Here is a 26,764-nt window from a genome sequence, read left to right on the forward strand (position 1 = left end):
CCACAGCGTGGCTGGCAAGAAAGGGTCTAAAAGAAGAAAAACTAATGACATGGCCTCCTTGTTCACCTGATCTGAACCCCATAGAGAACCTGTGGTCCCTCATCAAATGTGAGATTTACAAGGAGGGAAAACAGTACACCTCTCTGAACAGTGTCTGGGAGGCTGTGGTTGCTGCTGCACGCAATGTTGATCGTGAACAGATCAAAGCACTGACAGAATCCATGGATGGCAGGCTTTTGAGTGTCCTTGCAAAGAAAGGTGGCTATATTGGTCACTGATTTGTTTTTGAATGTCAGAAATGTATATTTGTGAATGTTGAGCTGTTATATTGGTTTCCCTGATGAAAATAAATAATTGAAATGGGTATACATTTGTTTTTTGTTAAGTTGCCTAATAATTATGCACAGTAATAGTCACCTGCACACACAGATATCCTCCTAAAATAGCTAAAACTAAAAAAGCCCCACTCCAACTTCCAAAATATTCAGCTTTGATATTAATGAGACTTTTGGGTTCATTAAGAACATGGTTGTTGTTCAATAATAAAATTAATCCTCAAAAATACAACTTGCCTAATAATTCTGCACTCCCTGTAAAATAAATCAATATATGTTAAGATTTCAAAGAAGAAGAGTTTTACCGGTAGTATTCTGATGTGCTGATCAGCTTTTGTTTTTTGTCGGTTATGACTGTACCATGTGGACAGAAGTGATTGTTGTTTTACTGAATCAATAGTGCATTTCCAACAATGACATAGCATTACAAAACATCTTGTTAAGCTTTTGTATTGAAATGACACGATTTCTGCTTTAAAATAAGAATGATTTGATGTCGTAAACACAACATCCTTTTCTGCACTTTATAGCAAATTCAAACAATGCTTCTTTTTCAATGAAATATCGAGATGAATTGAAGGCCTTAAAATAATCTTTTTAACAGACTTTTAACAATAGTAATTTTTCATTATAGCTTTTTTTTTGATATTTTTAAATTTTGTCTTTGTATATGTTGATTGTTGATGCCTGTTCTGATGCTACTCTTTTTGGTTGGGTCCAATTAAGGGACAGGTTGTATTATCGTAGGTGTAAAAAAACCCCACCACATCTATTTGAATAATAAGCAAAATGGGGGAACCGCAAAAGAAAAACGTCCCAGTCACAATAATTTACTGCCATTGACGCATGCAGACCTTATTGGTATTGACTAGTCCACTGCCAATGAAGGTAAGACCCATGAATGGCAGTTAAATAGTTATTTCCTTAGCAGGGTTATAATAATTACGAATTGAAGGTTGCCATGCTTTTAATATTCTACCAATTCTTTGACTCTAGCCTGCAGCTCAGCGCCGGAAAATGTCCAGGCCGACGCTTTGAACGAAACTACCATTGTGGTGATGTGGGAGCGTCCCCGCGTGGTTTATGACGCCACCATCGATTGGTACACCGTCACTTATGAGAAGTTGCAAGGCCAAAACCAGAGAAAGCAAGAGTACCGGACAGACGGAGATCAGGATGTGGTACGTTTCACATTGTCCGTCCGCCAGGATTAGATTACAATTTTTATTTTTACTTTATTTGTCTACAGGCCGCCATCATTACCAGCCTGCTAGCTAACAGCAGTTACGTGGTTCAGGTGGTTGCTGTTTGCACCAACGGCCTCAGAGGAAGATGGAGTGACCAAATTATAGTGGACATGCCGTTAGAGGATCTAGGTGCGAAAATGAAAATAGTACATAGAGTGCCGTGAAAAAAGTATTTGCCACTTCTCCTAAATTCCATGTTTTTCATATCATCAAATCAATTCTAGCTCTCAGTAGTAGTAGTTTAAATTCCAGATGATGTGCCCCTGCCAATGTTACATATATTTTACAAAAGACTATTTTAGGGGGCTGCGCCTTATAATCCGGTGTGTCTTATAGTGCGGAAAATTCAGTTTACTGGCGGCATAGTTAAAATCAATATCAATGAATATAGTCCTGAAATTAAAACAAATCAATGTTCATCAATGGCAGTGAAATTGAAATCAGCATCTGATGTCTATTGTTGTCATTGGCACTAAATGAGTTAAAAGCAGTTTGCTGATTATTCGGCAGATTAATTCCCAAAAATATAACTATTCACCAAAGAAGAAAATGGTGTGTTTAGCTTAATAGTAAAGTGCATGTGTGTCATTTAAATTTTCAAAAGATGCAAACACTACAAACAGTTGGGTCCAAAACAGCCAAAGTTGGTTTATTTTCTTTTTAAAAACAAAAATGGGTCTTATCTTTTAAAACTGGTAAAATAAATCTGATAAATTGTTTAAGTCAAGTCAAGTCATTTTTATTTGTATAGCCCTTAATCACAAATAGTCTCTAAGGGCTTCACAAGTTATTACATATAAGAAGTTTAGGTTATTCGTATGCTATAGAGTAGAAGTGAGTTTTAAGCTTAGATTTAAACATTTCCACTGAGGTTGCAGATCGGATCTCAGGGGGTAGAGCATTCCACAACACCGGTGCCCGGAAGGAGAACGCTCTCGAACCAGCGGAACAATTCTTGGCTCTTGGGATCACCAGGAGACCGGCGCTCTCGGAATGAAGGCTTCGGGCCGGGACATAGGGGGAAATCAGATCTGAAAGATATGAGGGGGAAAGTCCATGTATGATTTTGTATAGTAATAGGAGAACCTTAAAATCGCATCTTAGGCTAACAGGGAGCCAATGCAGGTTAGCCAAAATTGGGGTGATGTGATCGTACTTTTTTGTCCTTTTTAAAAGCCTCGCTGCAGCATTTTGTACCAGCTGAAGACTCTTGAGTCTGGTCATCGGAAGACCGGAAAGTAGTGCATTACAGTAGTCAAGACGGGAGGTAACAAACGTGTAAATTATGATTTCCGCATCCGACTGAGAAAGTATAGGACGAATTTTAGCAATGTTACGGATATGGAAGAAAGCGGTTCTAGTAATTTTCTTCACATTTTCTAAAAAAAAATCTCCGAAATGTGGATTATAATTGTTTAAAAATCTACAAAATGTGGATTATATTTGACATAAATAATAAACAAGAAATGTAAACTACATCTTTTAGTATGATTATAATCGGGTGATTAATCGGTCAGGTCTGTTTCTTTCTAGAGAGTGAAACAGTTCTTGATGTCTCCAACGACTTCAAAAGCGGCAAAGAGGTAAGAAACCCATCTTCAAATATATTGTTGCTACTATTTTCTCATCATGTAAAACTTTCCTTCCTAGATGCCCACTAACATCGAATGGCAGAAACCAGAGAATATCAATCCTTTGGATTCGATCCCAGTAGATCACAGCCCATTGGAGGAGATCCCAACAGAACAGACCAAAGTTTACCAAAACCAACCCACTTCCCACCCTCGGCTGACGACAACCTTGACCCTCCCGATTCCGACCGTCCTTCAGCCGACCGAGTCGCCTGTAAGAAAAACGCGTCTAAATCCGCACACAAAGAAATCCAGCAAGTCAAAAAGCGATGATGCCAGCAAAAACCAAATACACGATGGGCGGAGGACACGAACGCAAAGGATTTTTACTCATGGTGGTTTGGACGGGAACGGTGCCATTTGGGTCACTGGAATCACAGAGAAGCCGGGCTTCCTGTTTCCTGTTTCTGAGCCTCACACTCAGCCTAGCGTCCGCCGACAAATCACAGAGGAGGCCTCTCTGCCGCATCAGGTAGTCAACATTCAACCTCCCCTCAAAAAGTATAAGCCAAATGAGGGGTGGGCAAATTTTTGACTAGCAGGCCACATTGGGTCCTAAAATGTTGTACCAGGGCCAGACCAGGAGGAAAAATAACGATTGATTGTTTCCATTTTAAGTATCTGCAGATAGAGTGTAAAAATGAATTAAATTTCTTGAAAACTCAAAAGGCAGAGGGACAAGTAAGAGTATTTATTCGAAGTTACATGCATCAGCGCTGCTGATTAGCAAATTATCGTTCTTTCACCTCTTCAATCTTTTCAGTGCACCGTCAATTTCTCATTTTTTTAGTCCACTCATTTTTACTGGAAAGCGACTTGTCAACCTGAAACAGATTTAAATCTCAACTAAAAAGAGAAGCTTTAACCCTACTATCCGTTCCGTGTGTCAGGCATCACTGGTGTTCCAGTCATCGATCATGCCACTGGGAATGAAAGGTTTACTTCCAACGATGTTCAATATAGTTTGAGTCCATCATATTTTGGGGAAATGTTGGCATTGCAGCAAAAGAAAAATAAATATTAGTAGTCCTTCTTTAACATAATATTTTTACTCTCTTTGTTACATGGGTCGGATTCAAAAGCCTTATGTGCCATATGCAGCTCACGGGCCGTAGTGTGCACGTTCCTGAGGTACACACTTTTGAAAAGAATTAAAAACAACACAATTTGGGACAAAAATTTTAGGTTGACCATTTCAATTATTTAAATAACCTTCAAATCAGGGTTGTCAATTTTTTTAATTAAAAAATGTGATTATTTATTTTTAAAAATTGTCGAAAAACATTTGGCAGGGTGATTTTTTTTTAAAGTTAACTCTCCAAAAATGTGGTTGTTGGGGCAAAAACAATCCTCATATCCGACAAAACAACCATATGCCACTACGTTTTTCTTTACTTAAGACACTTCCAAACATTTGGTGAGTATGTATAAAATCCAAAACCTTTTGGGGGTGGGGAAGAGGAAACAAAAAAACCAAAAACTTGACCACAATTAAGTAATATGTCAAAAAGAACCCTTCAAAGATTCTGTCATATTCTCAAAGCCCCGGTGTGTAATATTTGATCACTAGATGGCACTGTTGTATAATGCAAATGGAAACCAGTTCCACAGCAAGAAACAATACGGCAGACATGAGTAGGGATTCCACTATGTCAAAGAAATACACATTTCTTGACCTATGATCTTAAAAAAAAAACTATGATAGTTGCGTTCTCCATTCAGGTCCTGGTGCTGTGGAATGCTCTCCCCCCTCAGATTCGATCTGAAAACTCAGTGGAACTGTTTAAATCTAGGCTTAAAACACACTTCTATTCTATTGCTTATGAATGACCTATATTTCATGTTGACAATGTATTTGTATTGTTTTTTAATGCAACATCCATTGCAAACTGGTCATCCCTTTTCCATCCATCCATCCATTATCTGCATCGCTTAACCTCAATAGGGTCGCGGGGGTGCTGGAGCCCATCCCAGCTATGCTCGGACGGTGGGCAGGGGACACCCTGAACTGGTTGCCAGACAGTTGCAGTGCACACAGGGACAGACAAATTTGCTCGCTCATTCACACTTAGGGACAATTTGGACCTGCCAATTTGCCTAACATGCAATTTTTTGTAATGCGGGAGGAAACCGGAGTGCCCGGAGGAAACCCACGCAAGCACGGGGAGAACATGCAAACTCTACACAGAGGGTTCGATCTCATGACCTCAGAACTGTGCCGTACACACGCCAACTACTGCGCTGCAGTGCTTGTTAATCCCTCTTATTTTATTTTATTTTATATTATACTTTAATCATTTTATACTTTATCTTTAATTTTATGGTTTCTTAATGCAACATCCATAGCAGCCTGGTCATCCTGGAAGCGGGATTACCTCATGTCCGGTCCCATCTCAAGGTTTTCCTCATGCTGAGGTTTTTTGAGTTTTTTTCCTTGCCCTCATGTAGCTTTTAGATCAGATGATCGTATAATAATTGTCAGTAGTTTGCTATTGTCCGTGGTCTGTGCATCCCTTTTGGACTCCTTGTGATTAAGGGCTATACAAATAAACATGACTTATTACACACTATGTATTTTTGCCGAGTATTCAAATCAATGTTTTTTTTTTATTGTTTTTGTTTTTTTACTGAATGATAGTTTTTTGTACCACTAGAAGGCACTAAATATTACACACTGTCCAATAAAACAATCCCCCAAATTATGTTCCTCTGTACAAAATTACACTACTTTGAATTTCTTTTAATTTGGTCTCTTTGTATAAAAACAAACACCCAAATAAGGTCAAGTTGCGCCAAACAAATCTTTGACATTGGTCAAAACCAATCCATGAAGTTTGGGCATATTGTACAAACATACCATACCCCCATATTTTTTTTTTTTTTTTTTCAAGACAAGGGTGTCCAAACTTTTCAGAAAGCGGGTCGGATTTGGTAAGCTGAAAATGTGTGAGGGCCGACAATTTAGGCCGGCATTCTTTAAACAGTCCTTGTCGCTCGCGTTTGTAGCATTTTAATTTGACTCGCTGGGTCTCGTAAAAAAGTGCAATTGTGCTGTTAAAATAGCTTTCAGTTGCTTCAATTTTCACAGCGTTTGTTTCCAGTTGGCTTTTTGTTGCGAACATGTTTCGTCTGGAAGTCCCTCCTGCTATTATATTCTTTGGAGAAAGACAGAGTCTCTTGATAAATTAGGCAGACACTTTTTTTCGGATTATAGAGAAAAAATACATTAATTTCCAATTGTCCTGGAAGCAGCGGTCACCAAAGTCAACTTTTCTTTTTTTTAATTTACAGTCTCCGTGTCAGAAATGGGATGGGCTAAAATTGTGATTCAAAGCCAAGGGCAAAGTGGCCAAAGGGCCTCTGCTGTCATCTGGTGAAATTGTGAAGTTTTTTTTATTTCTACACATTTACCTTATACTGGCGGGCCACATATTTTTAAGTTTATGACAGAGGATGTGGGCCGGTAAAAAATGTATCACGGGCCGTAACTGGCCCCTGGGCTGGACTTTTGACATGTCTTTCTAAGACAACAACAAAAACAAAAAAGCACTTCTGTTTAATAGGCCTAAATTGGGTTTTTGTGTACATAATAATTTGTAAGCTATATGGTTGTACTCCAAACAATCCAATAAATCTGGTGGAGAACTTGCATTGACTCCAAAACCCCTGATATTAAAACCAAATGGATCCTAGTCGTGGACGGGCCCGATTTTGACCAAATATCTGTTATTTTTGTGAACATTTTGTTAGTCTACTCATGTGACAATCACTTCATTGTGTTACAGACTCGAGTGTTTACCCTGACCGATCTGAATGGTAAAGACGACCCCCCCTCCCCTGAGTTGGATCTCTTCTCCTCCTCCTCCGTGGAGGGCGTCCCAGTCACCGACATTTTCTATGAGGACTCCGTCAAAGGCTCCTCTCAATCGGCCACTTCCTTCTCAGTCTTATCTACTCTCACACTGCCAGGTTGACCAGAAAACAATTATGGTTTTAAATTTGAACAAATCATACTCATGGATGATGTGTTCCCAAAGGCACCACGGACTCCCCCCTCTCTGTGAACAAACCTCCTCCAAGCAGCACCTCGTTCTGGATCCCCGAGAGGATGGCGACGGGCAGCCACTCCATGGCTGATAGCGTCTACAAGTCGTTCACCTCCTCCTCCCTCCTGCGAGTGCTCATGCATACTACCCAGCCCATGTTTAAAGGTATTCCTAAGCAGAACACAGAATGTGAAGTTGTCCTCCCCACAATGATGCAAATGTGTTGCAAAAAACTTTCACGCGTCAGGGGACTCGAGAAATTTTGTCTCAAAGTAGACTCATCTGGAATGTTTCCTGTAGAGCTGTGATGTCATTGAAGGAACACGACACTTTCAAAACAATGAAAAAACTAAAGAGCACCTCTCTGGTCTTGAAAGAAGGTTAATATTGTGTTCTCGTGTCTTTAAAAATAACGTGTATATTTTTTTCTTATTGTTTTTTGTTACGACCTTTTTCTTCTGGGGGCCTCAGGCAACCAAACTGAAGAAAGCTAGGGCCTTAAGTACACTTAAGTTCACCAATAAATTAACTCGAATAGCTCGACAAGTTATTAATAACAAAAAAATACATCAAAATTGGACAAGACCAGTTAAGTATTTGAATCCACTTGATCCAATGTGAATGGAAATAGAATTTGTTTTGGTTTGTTGTTAATTTATTTGTGTGGGAGTTGGTTGTCAATTGAAACCTTTTTTATTTTAATTTTAAAAGAAAATAACATATTTTGGCTGTTTTTATAGGGGAGTGGATTGGAGTGAAAAATGACCCAATTTCTGTGATTTCAAATAAGATGACCAAGTTTTGTGTGTTTATTTAATAGAATTTTACATTTGACTAGTTACTTTGAATTAAATTATCACACTGCCTTTTGTTTTGGCTTAATTTAGCATGTTGTTTAGTATAGCCTGTTTTTGTAGTAAATTGTCATTGTAAATGATAACAATGTTGAGTTAAAGGGACCAAAGTACAGTTGTTGGTTTGGTCCACTTTTTATCTGACAGTTTTTAAAATGTATACGTTAGTTCAAAATTGGGCCAAAGAGATCATTTAAAAAATACACAAAAAACTCCAGATAGTTGCGTCATTCACTGCCTATGATGTCTGTGGATATGAATGGATTAATGCCAATAACTTCTAAAGCTGCCAATGGCATCAAATAAGTTAATTGGTATCAAATACATTTTTAGGATAATTTAAAATGTATAGTAGATTATATCAGCCACAAAAAAATGGTTGGTGGGTCACAAATTATCCTAGGCTGTAGATTCGACGCTTTTGCTGTATTATCTGCTTGGATCCAAGGTCGCTTTACACCGAATATAGAAGAGTGATATCAATAAACACAAAAATAAAAAAAAAGTACAGTAAAGAAAAAAAGGTTACCATGTGAAGCAGGTTGTGATGGCTAAGCTGTGTTTACAGTCTTGTTTGCTTGTTTAGTGTGGTGTTGGCCCTGGAAAAGAAACAGTTTCTGAGCCTGTTAGTCGTTGTTTTAAGGGACCTGTAGCGTCTGCCATTGGGCAGCATGTCAAAGAGGTTGTGGCTAAGGTGAGAGACTATGTTGTTGGCTCTGCTGTGGTTGCGTGAGCCGACAATGTCCTCCAGACTGGGCAGGAACCAGAATAAGATTTTCTGGGTCATGAAAAACAATGCTTCTGTTTTACCAACCAGAGGGCAGCAACAGCAGTCAGGAATCTCACGTTGGCTTGGTCGGCATCGTGGAGCGGGAGAAGAGGACTATCGTCCCACTGGCTGTAGTCTCCACCCTCACCATCCTCTGCTTGGTGGTCCTGGTGGGCATCCTGGTTTATTGGAGGTAGACAAAACCGACATTAATAAAAACCTGTTTCAAGATTTTTCATCTTTTGTTTTTGTTCCACCCACTCCACAGAAACTGTTTCCAGGCTGCCAACTTCTACCCCGACGACAGCACATTGCCTAAAGTCGTATCGGTTCCGTCCACTCCTCTGCTGCTGGCCACGGGTAACCTGAATTTGGATTCTTTGTGACACTAATAAAATCGTTTGAAATGGGATATTCTTGTGTGCTAGATGGTCACGAGCCGCTGACGGTAAAGCAGTTTGTGAAAAACGTCATGGAGCTCCACAACACGAACACCTTCTCCAAAGAGTTTGAGGTGTGTGCCACATATTTTTGGGGTGAAGCTATTGGAAGCAGATCTGTCATGATTTTATTTTTAACATCACACTTCCATATGCGCTAACATCATGCTTTTTACAACATATCAGTATGTACTAGGAGTTATGCAGCTTTTCTTTTCAAACATGAAGTATGAGTGATTGTGAATGTCGTGTTTTTTGGACTACAAGCTGAAATTTTTTCAAACATCCATCCATCCATCCATTGTCTTCCGCTTATCCGAGGTCGGGTCGCGGGGGCAGCAGCGTTAAAAGGGAAGCCCAGACGTCCCTATCCCCAGCCACCTCCTCCAGGTCATCCGACGGGACCCCGAGGCGTTCCCAAGCCAGCCGAGAGACATAGTCTCTCCAACGTGTCCTGGGCCGCCCCCGGGGCCTCCTGCCGGTGGGACATGCCCGGAACACCTCCCGAGGGATGCGTCCAGGAGGAATCCTTATTAGATGCCCGAGCCACCTCAACTGGCTCCTCTCAACGCGGAGGAGCAGTGGCTCTACACCGAGTCCCTCCCGGATGACTGAGCTTCTCACCCTATCTCTAAGGGAGAACCCAGCCACCCTGCGGAGGAAACTCATTTCGGCCACTTGTATCCGGGATCGAGTTCTTTCGGTCATGACCCAAAGTTCATCATCATAGGTGAGGGTAGGAACGTAGATCGACCGGTAGATCGAGAGCTTTGCCTTTCGGCTCAGCTCCCTCTTCACCACGACAGACCGGTACAGGGTCCGAATGACGGCAGACGCTGCAGCGACCCGTCTGTCGATCTCCCGTTCCATCCTACCCTCACTCGTGAACAAGACCCCAAGATACTTGAACTCCTCCACTTGGGGCAAGACCTCCTCCCCGACCCGGAGGGAGCATACCACCCTTTTCCGACTGAGAACCATGGCCTCGGACTTGGAGGTGCTGATCCCTATCCCGGCCGCTTCACACTCGGCTGCGAATCACTCCAGCGAGAGCTGAAGATCACGGCCTGAGGAAGCCAACAGCACCACGTCATCTGCAAAAAGCAGTGACGCAATGCTGAGGCCCCCATTCCATCCCCGCCAAGGCTGCGCCTAGAAATTCTGTCCATAAAAGTTATGAACAGAATCGGTGACAAAGGGCAGCCCTGGCGGAGCCCAACCCTCACCGGGAACGAATCCGACTTACTGCCGGCAATGCGGACCAGACTCTGGCACCGGGGAAACAGGGGCCGCACAGCCCGGATAAGACTGTGCGGTACCCCATACTCCCGAAGCACCCCCCACAGGGCCTCCCAAGGAACACGGTCGAATGCCTTCTCCAAGTCCACAAAACACATGTAGACCGGACAGGCAAACTACCATGCACCCTCAAAGACCCTGAAGAGTGTATAGAGCTGGTCCAGTGTTCCACGGCCAGGACGAAAACCACACTGTTCCTCCTGAATCCGAGATTCGACTTCCTGGCGGACCCTCCTCTCCAGTACCCCTGAATAGACCTTACCAGGGAGGCTGATAAGTGTGATTCCCCTGTAGTTGGAACACACTCTCCGGTCCCACGCATCCAGAGCCTTAATGAAGTCCGGGCGGATCTCATCGACCCCCGGGGCCCTGCCACCGAGGAGTTTTTTGACAACCTTGGTGACTTCAACCCCAGTGATACGAGAGCCCAACCCAGAGTACTCAGGCTCTGCTTCCCCAGAGGAAGACGTGCCGGTGGGATTGAGGAGGTCTTCGAAGTACTCTGCCCACCGATTCACAACGTCCCGGGTCGAGGTCAGCAGCGCCCCATCGGCACTATACACAGTGTCAATGGCACACCGCTTCCCCCCCCTAAGACGTCGTCGGATGGTGGACCAGAATTTCCTCGAAGCCGTTCGAAAGTCGGCTTCCATGGCCTCGCCAAACTCCTCCCATGCCCGAGTTTTTGCCTCTGCAACCGCCAAAGCCGCATTCCGCTTGGCCAGCCGATACCTGCCAGCTGCTTCCAGAGTCCCACAGGCCAGGAAGGCCCGATAAGACTCCTTCTTCAGCTTGACGGCATCCCTCACCGCCGGTGACCACCAACGGGCCTGAGGGTTGCCGCCGCGGCAGGCACCGACTACCTTGCGGCCACAGCTCCGATCAGCCGCCTCGACAATGGAGGCGCGGAACATGGTCCACTCAGACTCAATGTCGCCCGCCTCCCTCGGGACATGGGCGAATTTCTGCCGGAGGTGTGAATTGAAACTTCTTCTGACAGGAGATTCTGCCAGCCGTTCCCAACAGACCCTCACAACACGCTTGGGTCTGCCGGGTCTGGCCGGCATCTTCCCCCACCATCGAAGCCAACTCACCACCAGGTGGTGATCAGTTGACAGCTCCGCCCCTCTCTTCACCCGAGTGTCCAGAACATGCGGCCGCAGGTCCGACGAAACGATGACAAAGTCGATCATCGAACTATGGCCTAGGGTGTCCTGGTGCCAAGTGCACATATGGACACCCTTATGTCTGAACATGGTGTTCATTATGGACAGACCGTGACGAGCACAGAAGTCCAATAACGAAACACCACTCGGGTTCAGGTCAGGGGGGCCGTTCTTCCCAATCACGCCCCTCCAGGTCTCACTGTCATTGCCCACGTGAGTGTTGAAGTCTCCCAGCAGTACGAGGGAGTCCCCAGGGGGCGCGCTCTCAAGCACACCCTCTAAGGACCCCAAGAAGGGTGGGTACTCCGAACTGCTATTTGGTGCATAAGCACAAACAACAGTCAGGACCCGTCCCCCCACCCGAAGGCGGAGGGAGGCTACCCTCTCGTCTACCGGGGTGAACCCCAACGTACAGGCGCCGAGCCGTGGAGCAATTAATATGCCCACACCGGCTCTGCGCCTCTCGCCACGGGCAACTCCAGAGTGGAAGAGAGTCCAACCCCTCTCGAGAGGACTGGTACCAGAGCCCAAGCCGTGCGTAGAGGTGAGTCCGACTATATCTAGTCGGAATTTCTCAACCTCACGCACCAACTCGGGCTCCTTCCCTGCCAGAGAGGTAACGTTCCATGTCCCAAAAGCCAGTTTCTGTAGCCGGGGATCGTCGCGCCAAGGACCCCTCCCTTGGCTGCTACCCAGCTCTCTGCGCACCCGACCCCTTTCAAACAAAGAGACCCAATTTCAGATCTTTTTTTAACAATTATTTTGTTTTACTACATTAAAAAAGTAGTTTGTTAGACTTTTAATTTGTACAGAAAAATCTTAATTGATATCTTTATGGTAATGACCATCTTGATGCCTGGTCATCCTGGAAGGTGGCATTGCGCCCCCTTTTCGATGTTTCCCAATTTCCTCATGTTGAGTTGAGGTTTAAGTTTTACCTTGCCTTCATGTAGGTTTCAGATCAGGGGATGGTGTAATAATAGTGTGTCGTCTCTACAGCCCTTTGAGATTTCTTGTGTTTTAGGGCCATACAAATGAACATGACTTGACTTGAACCTTGAACATTAAACAATTTATTAGTTTACTTTAAGATATTTAAGAGTTAGGTTGTTAAAAGTTAAGGTGTTTTTACAAACTCACTAAACACATTTAGGTTTTTTTCTATTGTTTTAACAAAGCAGCCCAATCTTCGGGATTGTTTAAAATAAAAACAGTCTGTATTTGTTGTTTTATTGTGGAAATTCACTCGGGAAGTTAGGTCAAATGTACTCAAGTCATGGATCTTGGTCCACTCTGAACACAAATTCAGTTGTTTGTGTTCTAACCTTCTTAAGGTTAGTTTACAATTTCTAAAGAAATTTTACTTTGAAACAGTAAATATTTAATCAATATAAAAACTTTTTTAGAATCATGTATCGATTTTAGAATATAGCAAATGGTTTCCGGCGCGAAAATAAAGTATGATTTTAGTCCAAATACTGTACTTTCTGGATGATAAGCCGCTATATTTTTTCCCCTATGTTTTGAAACATGTGTATAATACAAATATGCTTGATTTTTCTTCCACCACTGGTGCGATCTACCTTAGGGCCCGGTCACACAGACATTTGCGGCTGAATGACGGCTAAAATTTTGGGATTTTTTTTCGCCCGTGTTTACCCGCAATGGAAAATGCGCAAAAATGGCCAACCCGCTTTTGACCTGTGGTGTGGCCGGAAAAAAGACGCTGGCGACTGTTCCCCTTCCTTTCATCGCGTCATTTGCGGGTCCTTTCCGTGTTTAGACCAACAACAACCAACCAAACCGCCCTACACCCTCACGTGACTTTTCCTTCCATGTTAACAAACGCATTTTGTAAAATAAGATCGCAATTTTTGGTTTAAATAAACGCGTTATATAGACTAGGATCTCCCAATTATTATAATTAGCTCGCTTTATAGTTTTAATAAGTGTTTTATATAGAATACGTTCGCATTCGTTGGGAGCGCAGGAGAATGCGCGTTCACGCGAGGGGGGTGGGGATCTACCGTCAATTTACGTTCACAATAATAACAATGACGGAACGGTTTAATCTGTACTACATTTCCAACAAATGAATAATGAAGAGGTATTGATTGTATATTCGTCATTGCATTCTTTACTTCATTGTGAGATAGGATGATGTAAACATGGTTGAAGTAGCGGGGGAACGCTAATTTTGGAACCGGGCTGTAGAAGAACATGATGGCACAAATCGCAGTCTCGTGAGGAAAATGTTTACAAGCTATAGCATCATTCTTATTTTACTATCGAGTTAAGAAATGTCAAGTTATTAAAATGGATTAAGACCAAGTTGTTATGATGATGGAGAGGGGGTGGGGCTGAAGGATTTGGTGAGGTTTACCTCATTATTCAATATCTATCAGATTCAAAATGTGTATTAAGGCATAATAGCTGGGATTCTTAATTTCAGCCAAAAAGCAAAGTTAAGGTCCTAGCTTCTCAGCCTTACTGCGACCATAACAGATGCACCAAATAATTTATTCGAAATGAAGAGAAACTACGCTGACGGGGATGTTCACCCCTTTGACGTCACGAGCACGCTCGGCATTTGCGCTGTTTATACGCAGAGAAAGGCGTTTGACTGTCACACGCGTAACACGCTAATTTCACGTAATAACACCGCGATACAGGCACAGAACATGCTATTACCATGCTCCACCCACGATTACCCGCTGAAATTCCCCGTCCTACCCAAGTGTAACTGCGCCCTGGCCGCGACCATAGCACGTCATTTCTGCGTCATTAACTCGTCTTGACCACGTGTGCGGCACGCGTTTTAAACACGTGCTCAAACTTTTGAGCTGCTCAAAAGTTTTGAACGCGCCCAACCACGTGAAAATTTGCGACCGCGAGTAAAGCACTGCTCTATCTCGTGTATATTGCGGGCTCAAAACGTCAAATAACGGCCTAGCGGCATCTGCTTCAGGACTGGTTAATTCTGGTCGCGTTCGAGCCTCTCTACGCTCGTTTAAGTAATTGTACCCGCGCTCTGAAGAATTAACCAGGGCAAAAGTAAATCACGTTGCTACCCGCTCGCCAATTCCCAAACTCGAGTCAAGCACAGCTTCATAACGATTCAACGGCGAGCTCAATACGTCCAATTGCGTCCGCCTCTAGGGCAGAAATTTCTGGCCGTCATTCAGCCGCAAATGTCTGTGTGACCGGGCCCTTAATAGAATAAAAAATGAAGAATTGAAAATTAACTAATATGGTACTTTTTCTTTACAAGATAGAATAGAAAAAACTTAATTAATTTGTGCTCTTTCATCGTTGAATCCACACAAAAAGTTTGTAGATGCATATTTTAAATTGATGATTTAATTCCTGTATTTTTTCCCCTGATTTTTTTTCTGTTCTAATACAGCAAATTTAAAAATAATCTGTTTGGGTACATACATGTTCATTTGTGGTTCTGTCCCTGCAGTAAATAACCTATTTTCTTTTTTAATCTGTTGGGTGTTGTTAATAGTCCTTAAAATACGGTATTTGCTCCCTCTATCGGTGTCATGGCATCAGTCCCCATCTCTTTCCTAGCATGAACCTCCTGTGTAACACACAGATACTGGATGTGGCCCTCTTCAAATGTGTTTACTTTTGGCTGCTTGGTAACTCATAAAGTATGAGCGATACGTAAGAGCGCTCGCCTTTATGTGTGTTTATGAACAGGGGATGCTCCGAAATGAAAATTTGGCACTAAAACCCAGAATAGGTAACACTTGGCCCTGAAACATTTAATTGGCACTAATTTGCAAAATATTTACAATATAAAATAATTAAAGGACTGGCATATTAAGAGCTGCCGACTTTAAAAAAGTTTTATTAAATTCTCAAAAAAAGAGGCACACTAGACTCAGAAAAAAACACACCATATACATCTTGCCACTGTAAAGAATACTATTTTTATATTTATTGCATGTTTATTCTGGAGCGCCACATCTAATCTTGTTGTAAACAATGTTCAATAAGTCGTTATCTGTGATAATGAACACAATTCTAATTTTAATAATACAAACACGGTTTTTAGGTGCTCTAAAAAAATCCTATTGGACAACAAAGTGAAGAGATGTAGTTAAACTAATGGGATATATAAAATGCAATAATACAAGCAAACCCTGCGACTGGCTGGCAACCAGTTAAGTGTGTCCCATGCCCACTCTCCGAAGATGACTGGGATGGGCTCCAGCACCCCCGCGGCCCTACTTAGGATAAGCGGTGCAGATAATGGATGGATGAATATTGGCGAAAAAACAGGAGATGCATTTCTCTTGTGCAAGCCAGCTTCGCATTGCTTGCCTTGCTTCAGACGTGACGTCATCACAACTTCAGTATTTCAGTGGCCTTTTTTTGTTTTATTTATTCGATTGACCAAAACTAAAACGTATTTTAGGTCATTTTTTTCTGGTGCCGAAAATTTGGTGCATCCCTAATATGAACCCCTTGTACATGTACCTGCACTGACTCCCTGTCTGCCTGTGTGTCATCTCCCCCGACCCCCGATTCTCCTTTTACCACCGCCATCGTTGTGCTTTCTGCATCCTCACATCTTCACCATTAGATTGTGAAAGATTCCTATGAGGTAAGACGCTTGTCATACTGTTAAAACTAAAGTAGAAAGATCAATAGTTGAGATGACTTTCAAGCAGTGGCGGGCCATGCATTTCACACCAAGGACTTCAGAAGTGCTACATCTGGATAAATCCAACCCTCAATGACTATTTTATGGCTATTAAACAACTACTGCAGTTACAGCTGTGACCCATATAGAAAAACATCAATAATAGGGTCATAAAAAAACTAAAAACTATTATTCAGGAATATAATCACATTTTACTCACCCAAAAAATAATTTTTATTCGTGCACAAAATCCATTCTTCTTTCCTTCCTCAAGAATATCTCAATGACTTGGTCATACAGATTATCCGTGCGTTTCAGTTCCATCAAAAAGGTCCTTTCTATTACCATCTAAGTTAATGCTGGAAGTGGAGTCTGTCTTGTGGTATTTTTGGCATAGGTTTTTATTCGATTTAGGGCAGAAAAAGGCCGTTTCACAGAAGCAGTAGACACAGGGTTTTTTTCTTCATTTTCGTTGGGATATTTCCGTTACCGTTCCCAAACCAATCATAGTTTGTGAAACCTCTGGCGTTTCGTTAGGCCTTAAAGAAGGCTCTGATTCGCCAATTTGAAATCTGATAGGCTAAACCAACAGCATTATAGACAAGGATGTTATGCCTTAGGGCATGCAGAACTGTTCCAGAGGCCTCTGGGTAGATCTCAGACCCTGGCAACAAGCATTGGCTGAACTGTGGTTTTTTAAAGGCTTGTATATTAAATCATAGCACATCAAACTGGGTAAAAGCAATGAAAGGAAGCCGACAAGACACATTTCTGGACAAAATGCAATCAACATCACATGATCTTGGTATTTTTAGGCCAGCACAGAAGACCTTGCAGGCCCTGATGGGCCACCACTGCTTTCAAGGGCTACCTGAGACCAATACCTCCTCCAAGTGACGTTTGGCTCTGATTTAAGTGCGTCCGTATTTTTGTGTATTTTGCAGGAGGTGCAAGCATGCACAGTGGAAATGGGCATAACTGCCGACAGTTCCAGTCAACCTGAGAACAAAGCCAAGAACAGATACATCAACATTCTTGCTTGTATGTGCCCTTGCTGCGTTGCTCTCACAGTTGCGAACATATGTGATCTCACTTCTCACATGGTCTGTTCCTCTGTCCTAGATGACCACAGCAGGGTGAAACTCACCAATAGTTTAGACCGAGATGGGAAATGTGAGGACTACATCAATGCAAATTTTGTTGATGTGAGTGTGAATTCTTTTTGGATGGATTTGAATGGGTTTTTTTTTCTCATATGGGTATACTTTAACAATCTCTGCCTTAACACAACAAAAACACACCCAAAAAGTTCATTTTGAAAATTGACCAAACAAATGTCGTAATTTGAGAAAAATCATAAAAGTTAAAAAAGGTATCCTGTTGACATTTTTGCTCATTTTAGGTTTTTTTTTTTTAACTTGTATTATACTTTTTTTAATAAGTTTACTATTCGCTTAATTTTGATTTGGTAAAAAAAATAAAAGAAGTAAAAATATATCCTGTGGACAGATATTTTATTTTTTTAATACTGGTTTAAGCTATTTTCAAAGAATTTACTAATTTTGGGCTTACCTTTTGTTTTTTATTTTTTTGCAATTTTGTTTCACTTTGCATTACATAATTTACAGATTAAAAATATTTATACATCACAATCACAAGAGTTTGAGGAAATTTTTGCGACAGATTTCTCGACCAAGTGGCTTTTTCCTCTGCAGGGTTATGAGCGTACAAGGGCTTACATTGCAGCCCAAGGTCCTCTAAGAGCAGGCAGGGAAGACTTCTGGAGAATGATCATGCAGCAGAACATTGGCATCATCGTCATGATCACCAACCTGAAGGAGAAAGGCCGGGTATGCATGCAGCATTTCTGATGACCCTCGCTTGTTTTGACTTAACTGATCTTTGTTGGTTTCATTCTTTTTGGCTGGACAGACCAAATGTGATCAATACTGGCCAGAGGATGGTCAGGAGGAATACGGTTCCAACCAAGTGACTTTGAAGAGCCGCAAGACCCTTGCGTATTACACACTACGGACTTTCAACATCAGGGATACCACAAATAAGGTAAACAATCATTCCTGCCTTTTACGAAGCTGCTCCCACAAAAAACACCTACCCATCTGATTCTGCAGACCTCTCAGAAGAAAGTGGAACACACTGTCCAACATTACCACTACACCCAGTGGCCGGACATGGGCGTTCCAGAATACACTCTGCCTGTTCTTTCCTTCATCAGAACATCTTCTCGGGCCAGAACGCAGGAGATGGGGCCAGTTTTGGTGCACTGCAGGTTGTCCATCAATATTTGTCAGCGTTTACTTAATGGACGTTGTTAAGATCGTTTTCCGTGTTGCAGTGCTGGTGTGGGGAGGACAGGGACCTATATTGTCATCGACAGCATGTTGCAGCAGATCGACGATCAAGGGACGGTGAATGTCCTCGGTTTTCTAAAACATGTGCGAACGCAAAGGAACTTCTTGGTTCAAACGGAGGTAAAAAAAAAATACTAAATATACATGATGTCTGTAGATACTTTCTAGCCAAAACTGATGGAAAAGTACTTACTTGGTGGAATATTTATCAGATAGGTATGCGTCCAACTAGTGCAACGACAATTTTCGACATTAATTTTATTGGAAAAAGTAAAATTAAAAAAATTGTTCCATTGACAGATTGAGTAATTTTGATAAATTTAAATTACATTAATGTTTTTTGTTTTTTTCATGTTAAAAATAGCAATTGAAACTAAGGTCATTGTAATTTTGTTCTTATTTTGTATATATTGTTATATTCTACATTTAGTTTTGTATTCATAAATCTTATTTAGATTTTATGTTTTACATTTGCATAAAATATTTTTTTAATCCTGGAGGAAAAAAACAACTTACTTTTTGAAAAAAAAAAAAAAAAATCCAAAAGGAGCAGTATTATATGCCACTTGCCACAATGTAATTTTGCTCATTTTAAAAATTGTCTTAAAAATTTCAATACTATATATTTCATGTGGTGGAACAAACCTATTCCCAAACCAATTAGTTCATTTAAAGTCATAAATATTTGAATGTATTTTAAGAAATGTACACAAAGTTCTTTACCAGACGGAGAGTCTTTGAGCTTTTAATAGTCACAAAAACAAAGTATGTGACGTCATCACCACAAATGTTTTTCGCCATGAATATGAAAAGCCACGAGTAAAGCAACAAGCCTATTGGTTAAGGGATCCGTGAACAGTGAAAATAATAAATAATATCTATCGCATCATTAATAGTCAAAATAAAGCAATCCATTACCAAACCTGTTGTTATGAGCATTCTTCTTTGCAAGCATTTTTTAGTCAAATTAGAAAAATTTGTCATTGCCAATAGAATAAAACAAATGTAACAAGTGTATGATAAACATGTAATAATTTTCTTATCATAAACACCCTTTCTTATTTCACAAAAAAGAAGAAAACTAACCCTGGCAGTATAAGCACGCTTCTCTTCAAGCACTCAATCAAAAACAAACCTAACCTGCCATTATAAGCATTCTTCATTGTAAGAATGTAATAATCAAGATAGAACTACCCTGACTTTATAAGCATTCTATATTGCAAACAGAATAAAAACAAATACAACAATACTTTTGAAAAATGTGTATTACACATTAAATAATTTTATTACCCCTTCATTTGAGAACCACTGCTTTAGACCAGTGTTCCTCAACCATTTTTTTAGCTTAGGGGCCGGTCACACAGACATTTGCGGCTGAATCACGGCTAAAATTTTGCGTTTTTTTTTTTGCCCGTGGTTGCCCGGGATGGAAAATGCGCAAAATTGGCCAACCCGCTGTTGATCTGTGGTATGGCCGGAAAAAAGACGCCGGCGACTGTTCCGCTTCCTCTCAGCGCGTCATTTGCGCATCATTTCCGTGTTTAGACCACATGTATAAAAACTGCCGAGCCGGTGTTGTGCCCAAATCCGAGTCCTACGCAACACCCATAACTGCCCCACCCCCCCGCGTGACTTTTTCATCCACGTTTTAACAAACGCATTTTGTAGAATACGATCGCACTTTATTGTTTAAATAAACGCGTTATTTAGACTAGGATCTCCCAATTGTTATAATTAGCTCGATTTATAGTTTTAATAAGCGTTTTATATAGAATACGATCGCTTTCGTTGGAAGCGCAGCAGAATGCGCGTTCACGCGAGGGGGGGAGGATTTTATATACGGTGTGCATTACCGTTCGATTACGTTCACAACAAAAACAAAGACAGAATGGTTTAAGTTGTATTACATTTCCAACAAATGCAAGACGAAGTGGTTTTGGTTATATATTCGCCATCACATTCCCTAAAAGTGAGATTAAACGAGGTAAATGTGGTTGTAATAGCGAGGGGAAGCTAATCTCGGAAACGGACTGTAGAAACACAGTCCCGTGAAGATCAAGATTTCAAGCTATGGCATCAGTTTTATTTTATTATCTTGATAAGGACTGTCAATAAATAAAAATGGATTGAGACGAGGTCACTACGCTGACTGGGGGGCGGGGGTGAGGTTTAAGGGTTGTTGGTCTATCTTCTTTATTCATTATTCATTATCGATCAGATCATAATACACTACAAAGCTTAGGAGCCGAAATTCTTACTCTCAGCCAAAAGGGGTTTTTGGGTTTTTAAGGGTTATTGTTCTATCTTCGTTATTCATTATCCATTATCGGTCAGTTCATAATACGCTACAAAGCCTAGGAGCCGGGACACTTACTCTCAGCCAAAAGGCCAAGCTAAGGTCCTAGCCCTAAAGCCTTGCTGCGATCATTGCGAATGCACCGTTCCCGGAGGTACTGCAATACCGGGCCGATGCGTGGAGTGAACAGAGCAAGCTCTTATTCCATCTCCGAAATGCAAAAATCAAAGATCATGGCAAGAGGTACGGCCAAAAGGCCAAGCTAGCCCTAAAGCCTGACCAAGGCCAAGTTAAGGTCCTAGCAATAAAGCGTTGCTGCGATAATTGCGAATGCACCGAAAGATTTATTCGAAATGAAGAGAAACTATGCTGACGGGGATCCATGTTCACCCCTTTGACGTCACGAGCACAACTGACGTGTGCTCGGCATTCGCGCTGTTTATACGCGGAGAAAGGCGTTTGAGTGTCACACGCTTAACACGCTAATTTCACGTAATAACACCGCGATACAGGCGCAGAACATGCTATTACCATGCTCCACCCACGATTACCCGCTGAAATTTCCCGTCCTACCCATATGTAACCACGCCCTGGCCGCGGCCAGAGCACGTCGTTCCGCGTCATTTCCGCGTCATTTCCTCGTGTTGACCACGTGTGCGGCACGCGGTTTAAACACGTGCTCAAACTTTTGAGCTGCTCAAAAGTTTTGAACGCGGCCAACCACGTGAAAATTTGCGACCGCGAGTAAAGCACAGCTCTATCTCGTCTATATGGCGGTCTCTAAACGTCCAACAGCGCCCAACGGCATCTGCTTCACAGCCTCAATACGCTCGTGAAAGGCTCTGTACCCGCGCTCTGAAGAATTGAGCAGGGCAACATTTTTTTGCGCTGCCACCCGCGCGCGAATTTCCGAACTCGTGTCAAGCACCGCTGTATCTCGTCTGAATGGCGAACTCAATGCGTCCAATAGCGTCCGCCTCAAAGGCAGAAATTTCTGGCCGTGATTCAGCCGCAAATGTCTGTGTGACCGGCCCCTTAGGCACACATTTTTCTTTTAAAAAAAATCACAAGGGACACAGACTGTTAAGAATGTTTGAGAATTCCGGGCACCAGTTTCATATTTTATTAAAAGCATAAATTATCATGTTACCTAAAACAACCATATAATGTTGTTTATCTCATTTATGGTCACTGTGCCTGTAGACGTAACACGTTATTGATTTTGGTTAACAATTTTGCTCTAGTATGTGATCTCGCTATATCTTTAACCTGTTTTTCAAGTTTTAGAATTTTGTTCATCTTGGTTTTCTAGAAAAATAAAATAACCAATACGTCAAATGAGTATAAGATATCTGCCGGTAGAAAAAAGCCTTTTTTCAATTACATTTTAAGAATTTTCCGTTATTTTTATAAAGTACAGGTAGAAAATTATTTAATTCACCAAAAATTATGTGCAGTATTTTTGTAAGGATCCAGCATATCATTCCCTCCCAGAGGGTACTATCTTGGGGGGAACGGCTGGACAGTTCCCCCCTGGGCCTAATTTGTCTTCACACCTGCACCTCTTTATCATTACAGCTCTTATTGGTTCGTTGGTAATTTTTATTTTATTTGTTTTTTTATTATTGGCTGACTAGAAGAAAGCAAAGATACTGAACAATTGAATGCCTTTTTGCAAAGAGAATATTGGGCAATTTCCTGCGGCGTACAAGACAATGTCTCGCTGCATGCTAATGTGATAAACACACCTTTAAATTATTCAATACTTGCTGTATTGAGCCTTGAATCAGTAGTAGTGTCGACCGTTTTCAGTTTGTCCCTTCACCTCTAGGAGCAGTATGTTTTCATCCACGACGTCCTAATGGAGGCCATTTTGAGCCGGCATACCTCCGTTAGCTGTGAGCAGCTCCACTCGTATGTGTCTGGCCTGCTGACACCTAATACGTCAGGACGGACGCGCATGGATAAGCAGTTTAAGGTACGCCTTGTCCAATTTTTTCCCCTGCATAACATTACCGCATAGCTCATCAAACATGGTGACAACGGATGTTTTCAGTTGATCAGCCAGCGCCAGGCGAAGCACGCCGACTACAGCACAGCTCTTCGAGACGGCAATGCTATGAGGAATAGAGCTAGAGCCCTGATGCCAGGTGAGCCTCCAATTCAAGTGAACAACCCCAAGATTGGAGAACAGATTGAGATTTTCTGTCTTGTTTCTGCAGTTGAGAGATCAAGAGTCTGTCTGACTGCCACTGAAGGAAACTGCTCCGGCTACATCAACGCTTCCTACGTCCTGGTAAATGAAATGAAAAATACAAATGTTGCATTTGAGTCACCCTCGTTTTGCTTTTGCTTTAGGGCCATCACCACAGCAAGGAGTTTATCGTGACTCAGACGCCGCTTGCCAGCACGGTGGAGGACTTCTGGCGAATGATCTGGGAGCATAACACGCACGTTGTCGTCCAACTACATGACCTGCATTGTCAGGTTTGTGCATCATTCATGGCAGGGGCGTCAAATTCATTTTAGCTGAAGGGCAACATGTTAGAAGAAGCAATCTCACAGGGGTCAGACTAATTAGATCAATGCAGTGTTTTTTAACTTCTTAGGAGTCGAGACACACTTTTAAAGTTAAAACAAAACTGGAGACACACTCTGTTGAAAATGTTTGGAAATAAAGTCCAAGCACCAGTTTCATGTTTTAATTTTTAAAGCTTAAATTATCATGTTGCCTAAATTGACAATGTAATGTTTTCATCATACTTTGTTGTCACCGTGGATCTGGAGGTATGTGTCAAAAGCAGCACTAAGGTGCAGCAGCAGCAAGAGTGATGAAGCGCTGGAGTCCATTGCCAGTAGAAGATCATTGGTTACCTTAATCAGGGCTGTCTCAGGAGAGTGGTTAGCCCTGAATCCTGATTGCATTGATTCAAGAAGATTGTTCTCTGATATAAAATCATTCAGCTGCTGTGCCACCACTTTTTCAAATACTTTAGAAAGAAACAGTAGGTTTGACACAGGCCTATAATTACATGAGTTTTCTGGATCAAGGTTGGGTCGTTTCAGTGTAGGTTTAATAACATCAGACTTAAAAACCTAGTTTTTTGGCTGACCCCTGAAAGAAAAGAAAATATACTAAACAGCCTATCCAGTTGAATTGATTTCAACTACAAATTATCCAACCCAGAGAAACTAATGAAAACCGGAAAGTGCAAACAAATTTAAAGTCATGTTCATTTGTACAGCCCTTAATCACATGGAGTCTCAAAGGGCTTTACAGACCACAGATGATTGCAAATTACAGACTATTATTACACCATGCCCTGATCTAAAACCTACATAAGGGCAAGTAAAAATTCAAAAACTTCAACATGAGGAAAATGAAGAAACTTTGAGAAGGGACAGTACATGAGGTAATCCTTTCCAGGATGACCAGGCTGCAATGGATGTTGCAATAACAAATAATACACAGATATAATTCATTCATAAACTATTGAATATAAGTGTATTTTAAGCTTAGATTTGAACAGTTCCACTGAGGTTGATCGAATCTCAGGGGGCAGAGCATTCCACAACAAAGGGGCACGAATAGAGAACGCTCTCGAACTTGCGGTTCTCTTCTTGGCTCTTGGGATCATTAGTAGACCAGCATTTTTAGAGAGAAAGCTCCGGACCTGAAAATAGGAGGAAATGAACTCTGAAAGATATGAGGGAGCAATTCCATGAATGATTTTGTATAATCCAAAAAGAATCTTCAAATCACATCTTAAGATAACAGGGAGCCAATGCAGGTTAGCTAAAATTGGGGTAATGTGATCAAATTTGCTTACCTTAGGTAAAAGCCTCGCTGCATGCAGCATTTTGTACCAGCTGCATGCTCTTGATTTTGGACTTCAGGAGACTGGAGAGTAGTACATTACAGTAATCAAGACGGGAAGTAACAAACGCATTAATTATAATATCTGCATCGGACTGGAACAGCATAGGGCGAACTTTGTTGCAAAGATGGAAAAAAGCTGTTTCAGTAATCTTCTTAACGTGTGTCTGAAAAGATGGATTGGGGTCAAATGTGACACCTACATTTTTGACAGATTCACTAATAATAATAATAATAATAATAATTTCCTTGTATTGTCATTCTGTGTAACAATGTACACAGAACGAAATGTCGATTGCACCTGACCCGTTGTAGCGAGCCGATGCAGCCGCAGCCAACAGAGGGCGCCGCCGACCACTTTTTAAGTCTTAGGAATGACTCGGCCGGGGCGCGAACCACCGACCTCCCAGTCTCAAAGCGGGCGCCTTACCATCTAGGCTACTGGGTGATATTACATTTGTCAATGTTCACAGCAGTTTTTGAGAACAAGTCACGGCATTTAGATAGACCAATAACAAACATTTCGGTCTTTTCAGAGTTAAGGTGCAGGAAGTTGAGTGACATTTATTCTTTTATCTCAGTGAGGCAGGCTTTCAAATTTCCACAGTTTAGTGGGGCTGATTCCTCCATCAGAAGATATAGTTGAGTGTCATCTGCGTAGAAATGGAAACTGATATTATACTTGCGAATAATATCACCTAATGGAAGTATGTAAATGCTAAAAAGAAGGAGGCCAAGTACTGAACCCTGCGGAACACCACAGGTAACACTAAAGTGCTCACATGTCATTTCACCATATTTAACACAGTGCGTCCTATCTGAGAGGTAGGATCTGAACCATAAGAAAACGGTTCCTGAGAGACCAATCCATGTTTCCAACTGTTTTAGTAAGATATTAGGTCCACAATGTAAAAAAAAAAAAAGCACTAAGGTCCAGCAGCAGCAAGAGTGATGAAGCGCCGGAGTCGATTGCCAGTAGAAGATCATTGGTTACCTTAATCGGGGCTGTCTCAGTAGAGTGGTTAGCCCTGAATCCTGATTGCATTGATTGAAGAAGATTGTTCTCTGATATAAAAATCATTCAACTGCTGTGCCACCACTTTTTAAAGTACTTTAGAAAGAAACGGTAGGTTTGACACAGGCCTAGAATTACATAAGTAGTCGTAGGCACGCGGCAGGCAAAACAGGCGTAGTCAGGTTCGGAAACAGGTCGAAAAACGGGATTTAGGCAGGAAACAGGTTTTAACAGGGACGAAGTCGGACGGGAACGCTCACTGAGTGAAACACAACAGCTCGCAACGATTTGACAAAGTTTGACTGAAGTCGGGGGCTTAAAAAAGGTGTGGCCACCAATCAGCTTGTCCGGGCTGTTGGTGCCAATCAAGCTGCCACAGGTGTTTCAAATAGGGCAATTATGACATAAGGGCTATACAAAAAACATGACTTGACTTGACTTAACTTAAATTTGTTTGACCTTTCCAGTTTGAATGAGTTTCTCCAGGTTAGATAAATTGTAGTCAAAATGAATCAAATTGTTTCGCCTTTTTCACGATATTTAGAAGTGCAAAATTTAGGCGCAAACAAAGTGATTGATTTAATGTTTCAAATATCTTTTTTCTGCTTTTAATGTATTAATCTAATGAAAATGTTGACCTAAATTTGAAAGGAGCTAAACTTCTTCTAACTTCTGCAAAGAAACCCAGGTGCTATTTTTTTAGTATGAATCTTTTGATCCAAGTAATAACTGATCAAATTTAATCACTGAAGATAAAAAA

General features: G+C 41.6%; 1 protein-coding gene and 1 pseudogene across 2 annotated transcripts in view; one reads left to right on the forward strand and one right to left on the reverse strand.

The window, feature by feature from the left end:
• Nucleotides 1–26,764, forward strand: part of ptprz1b (protein tyrosine phosphatase receptor type Z1b) — a 91,563-nt gene that overhangs the window by 54,419 nt on the left and 10,380 nt on the right. Inside the window, exons 9-28 of one of the 2 annotated variants that reach the window (XM_088346708.1) lie at nt 1,332–1,516; nt 1,585–1,711; nt 3,116–3,165; nt 3,233–3,685; nt 6,999–7,182; nt 7,251–7,424; nt 8,931–9,075; nt 9,151–9,242; nt 9,311–9,396; nt 16,385–16,405; nt 17,389–17,485; nt 17,567–17,649; nt 18,160–18,294; nt 18,377–18,508; nt 18,577–18,734; nt 18,801–18,936; nt 22,944–23,090; nt 23,169–23,262; nt 23,335–23,408; nt 23,471–23,599. In XM_088346708.1, coding sequence (XP_088202834.1) covers nt 1,332–1,516; nt 1,585–1,711; nt 3,116–3,165; nt 3,233–3,685; nt 6,999–7,182; nt 7,251–7,424; nt 8,931–9,075; nt 9,151–9,242; nt 9,311–9,396; nt 16,385–16,405; nt 17,389–17,485; nt 17,567–17,649; nt 18,160–18,294; nt 18,377–18,508; nt 18,577–18,734; nt 18,801–18,936; nt 22,944–23,090; nt 23,169–23,262; nt 23,335–23,408; nt 23,471–23,599 — 2,702 coding nt within the window. The remainder of the gene's footprint in view (nt 1–1,331; nt 1,517–1,584; nt 1,712–3,115; nt 3,166–3,232; nt 3,686–6,998; nt 7,183–7,250; nt 7,425–8,930; nt 9,076–9,150; nt 9,243–9,310; nt 9,397–16,384; nt 16,406–17,388; nt 17,486–17,566; nt 17,650–18,159; nt 18,295–18,376; nt 18,509–18,576; nt 18,735–18,800; nt 18,937–22,943; nt 23,091–23,168; nt 23,263–23,334; nt 23,409–23,470; nt 23,600–26,764) is intronic. The other variant, XM_088346709.1, reaches the window with a different exon arrangement.
• LOC148357344 (U2 spliceosomal RNA) lies at nt 21,245–21,378 on the reverse strand (annotated as a pseudogene).

The sequence above is a fragment of the Urocampus carinirostris genome, chromosome 11, assembly GCF_059441175.1.
Source record: "Urocampus carinirostris isolate Australia breed hairy pipefish chromosome 11, RoL_Ucar_1.0, whole genome shotgun sequence".
NCBI classification, from domain to species: Eukaryota; Metazoa; Chordata; class Actinopteri; order Syngnathiformes; family Syngnathidae; genus Urocampus; species Urocampus carinirostris.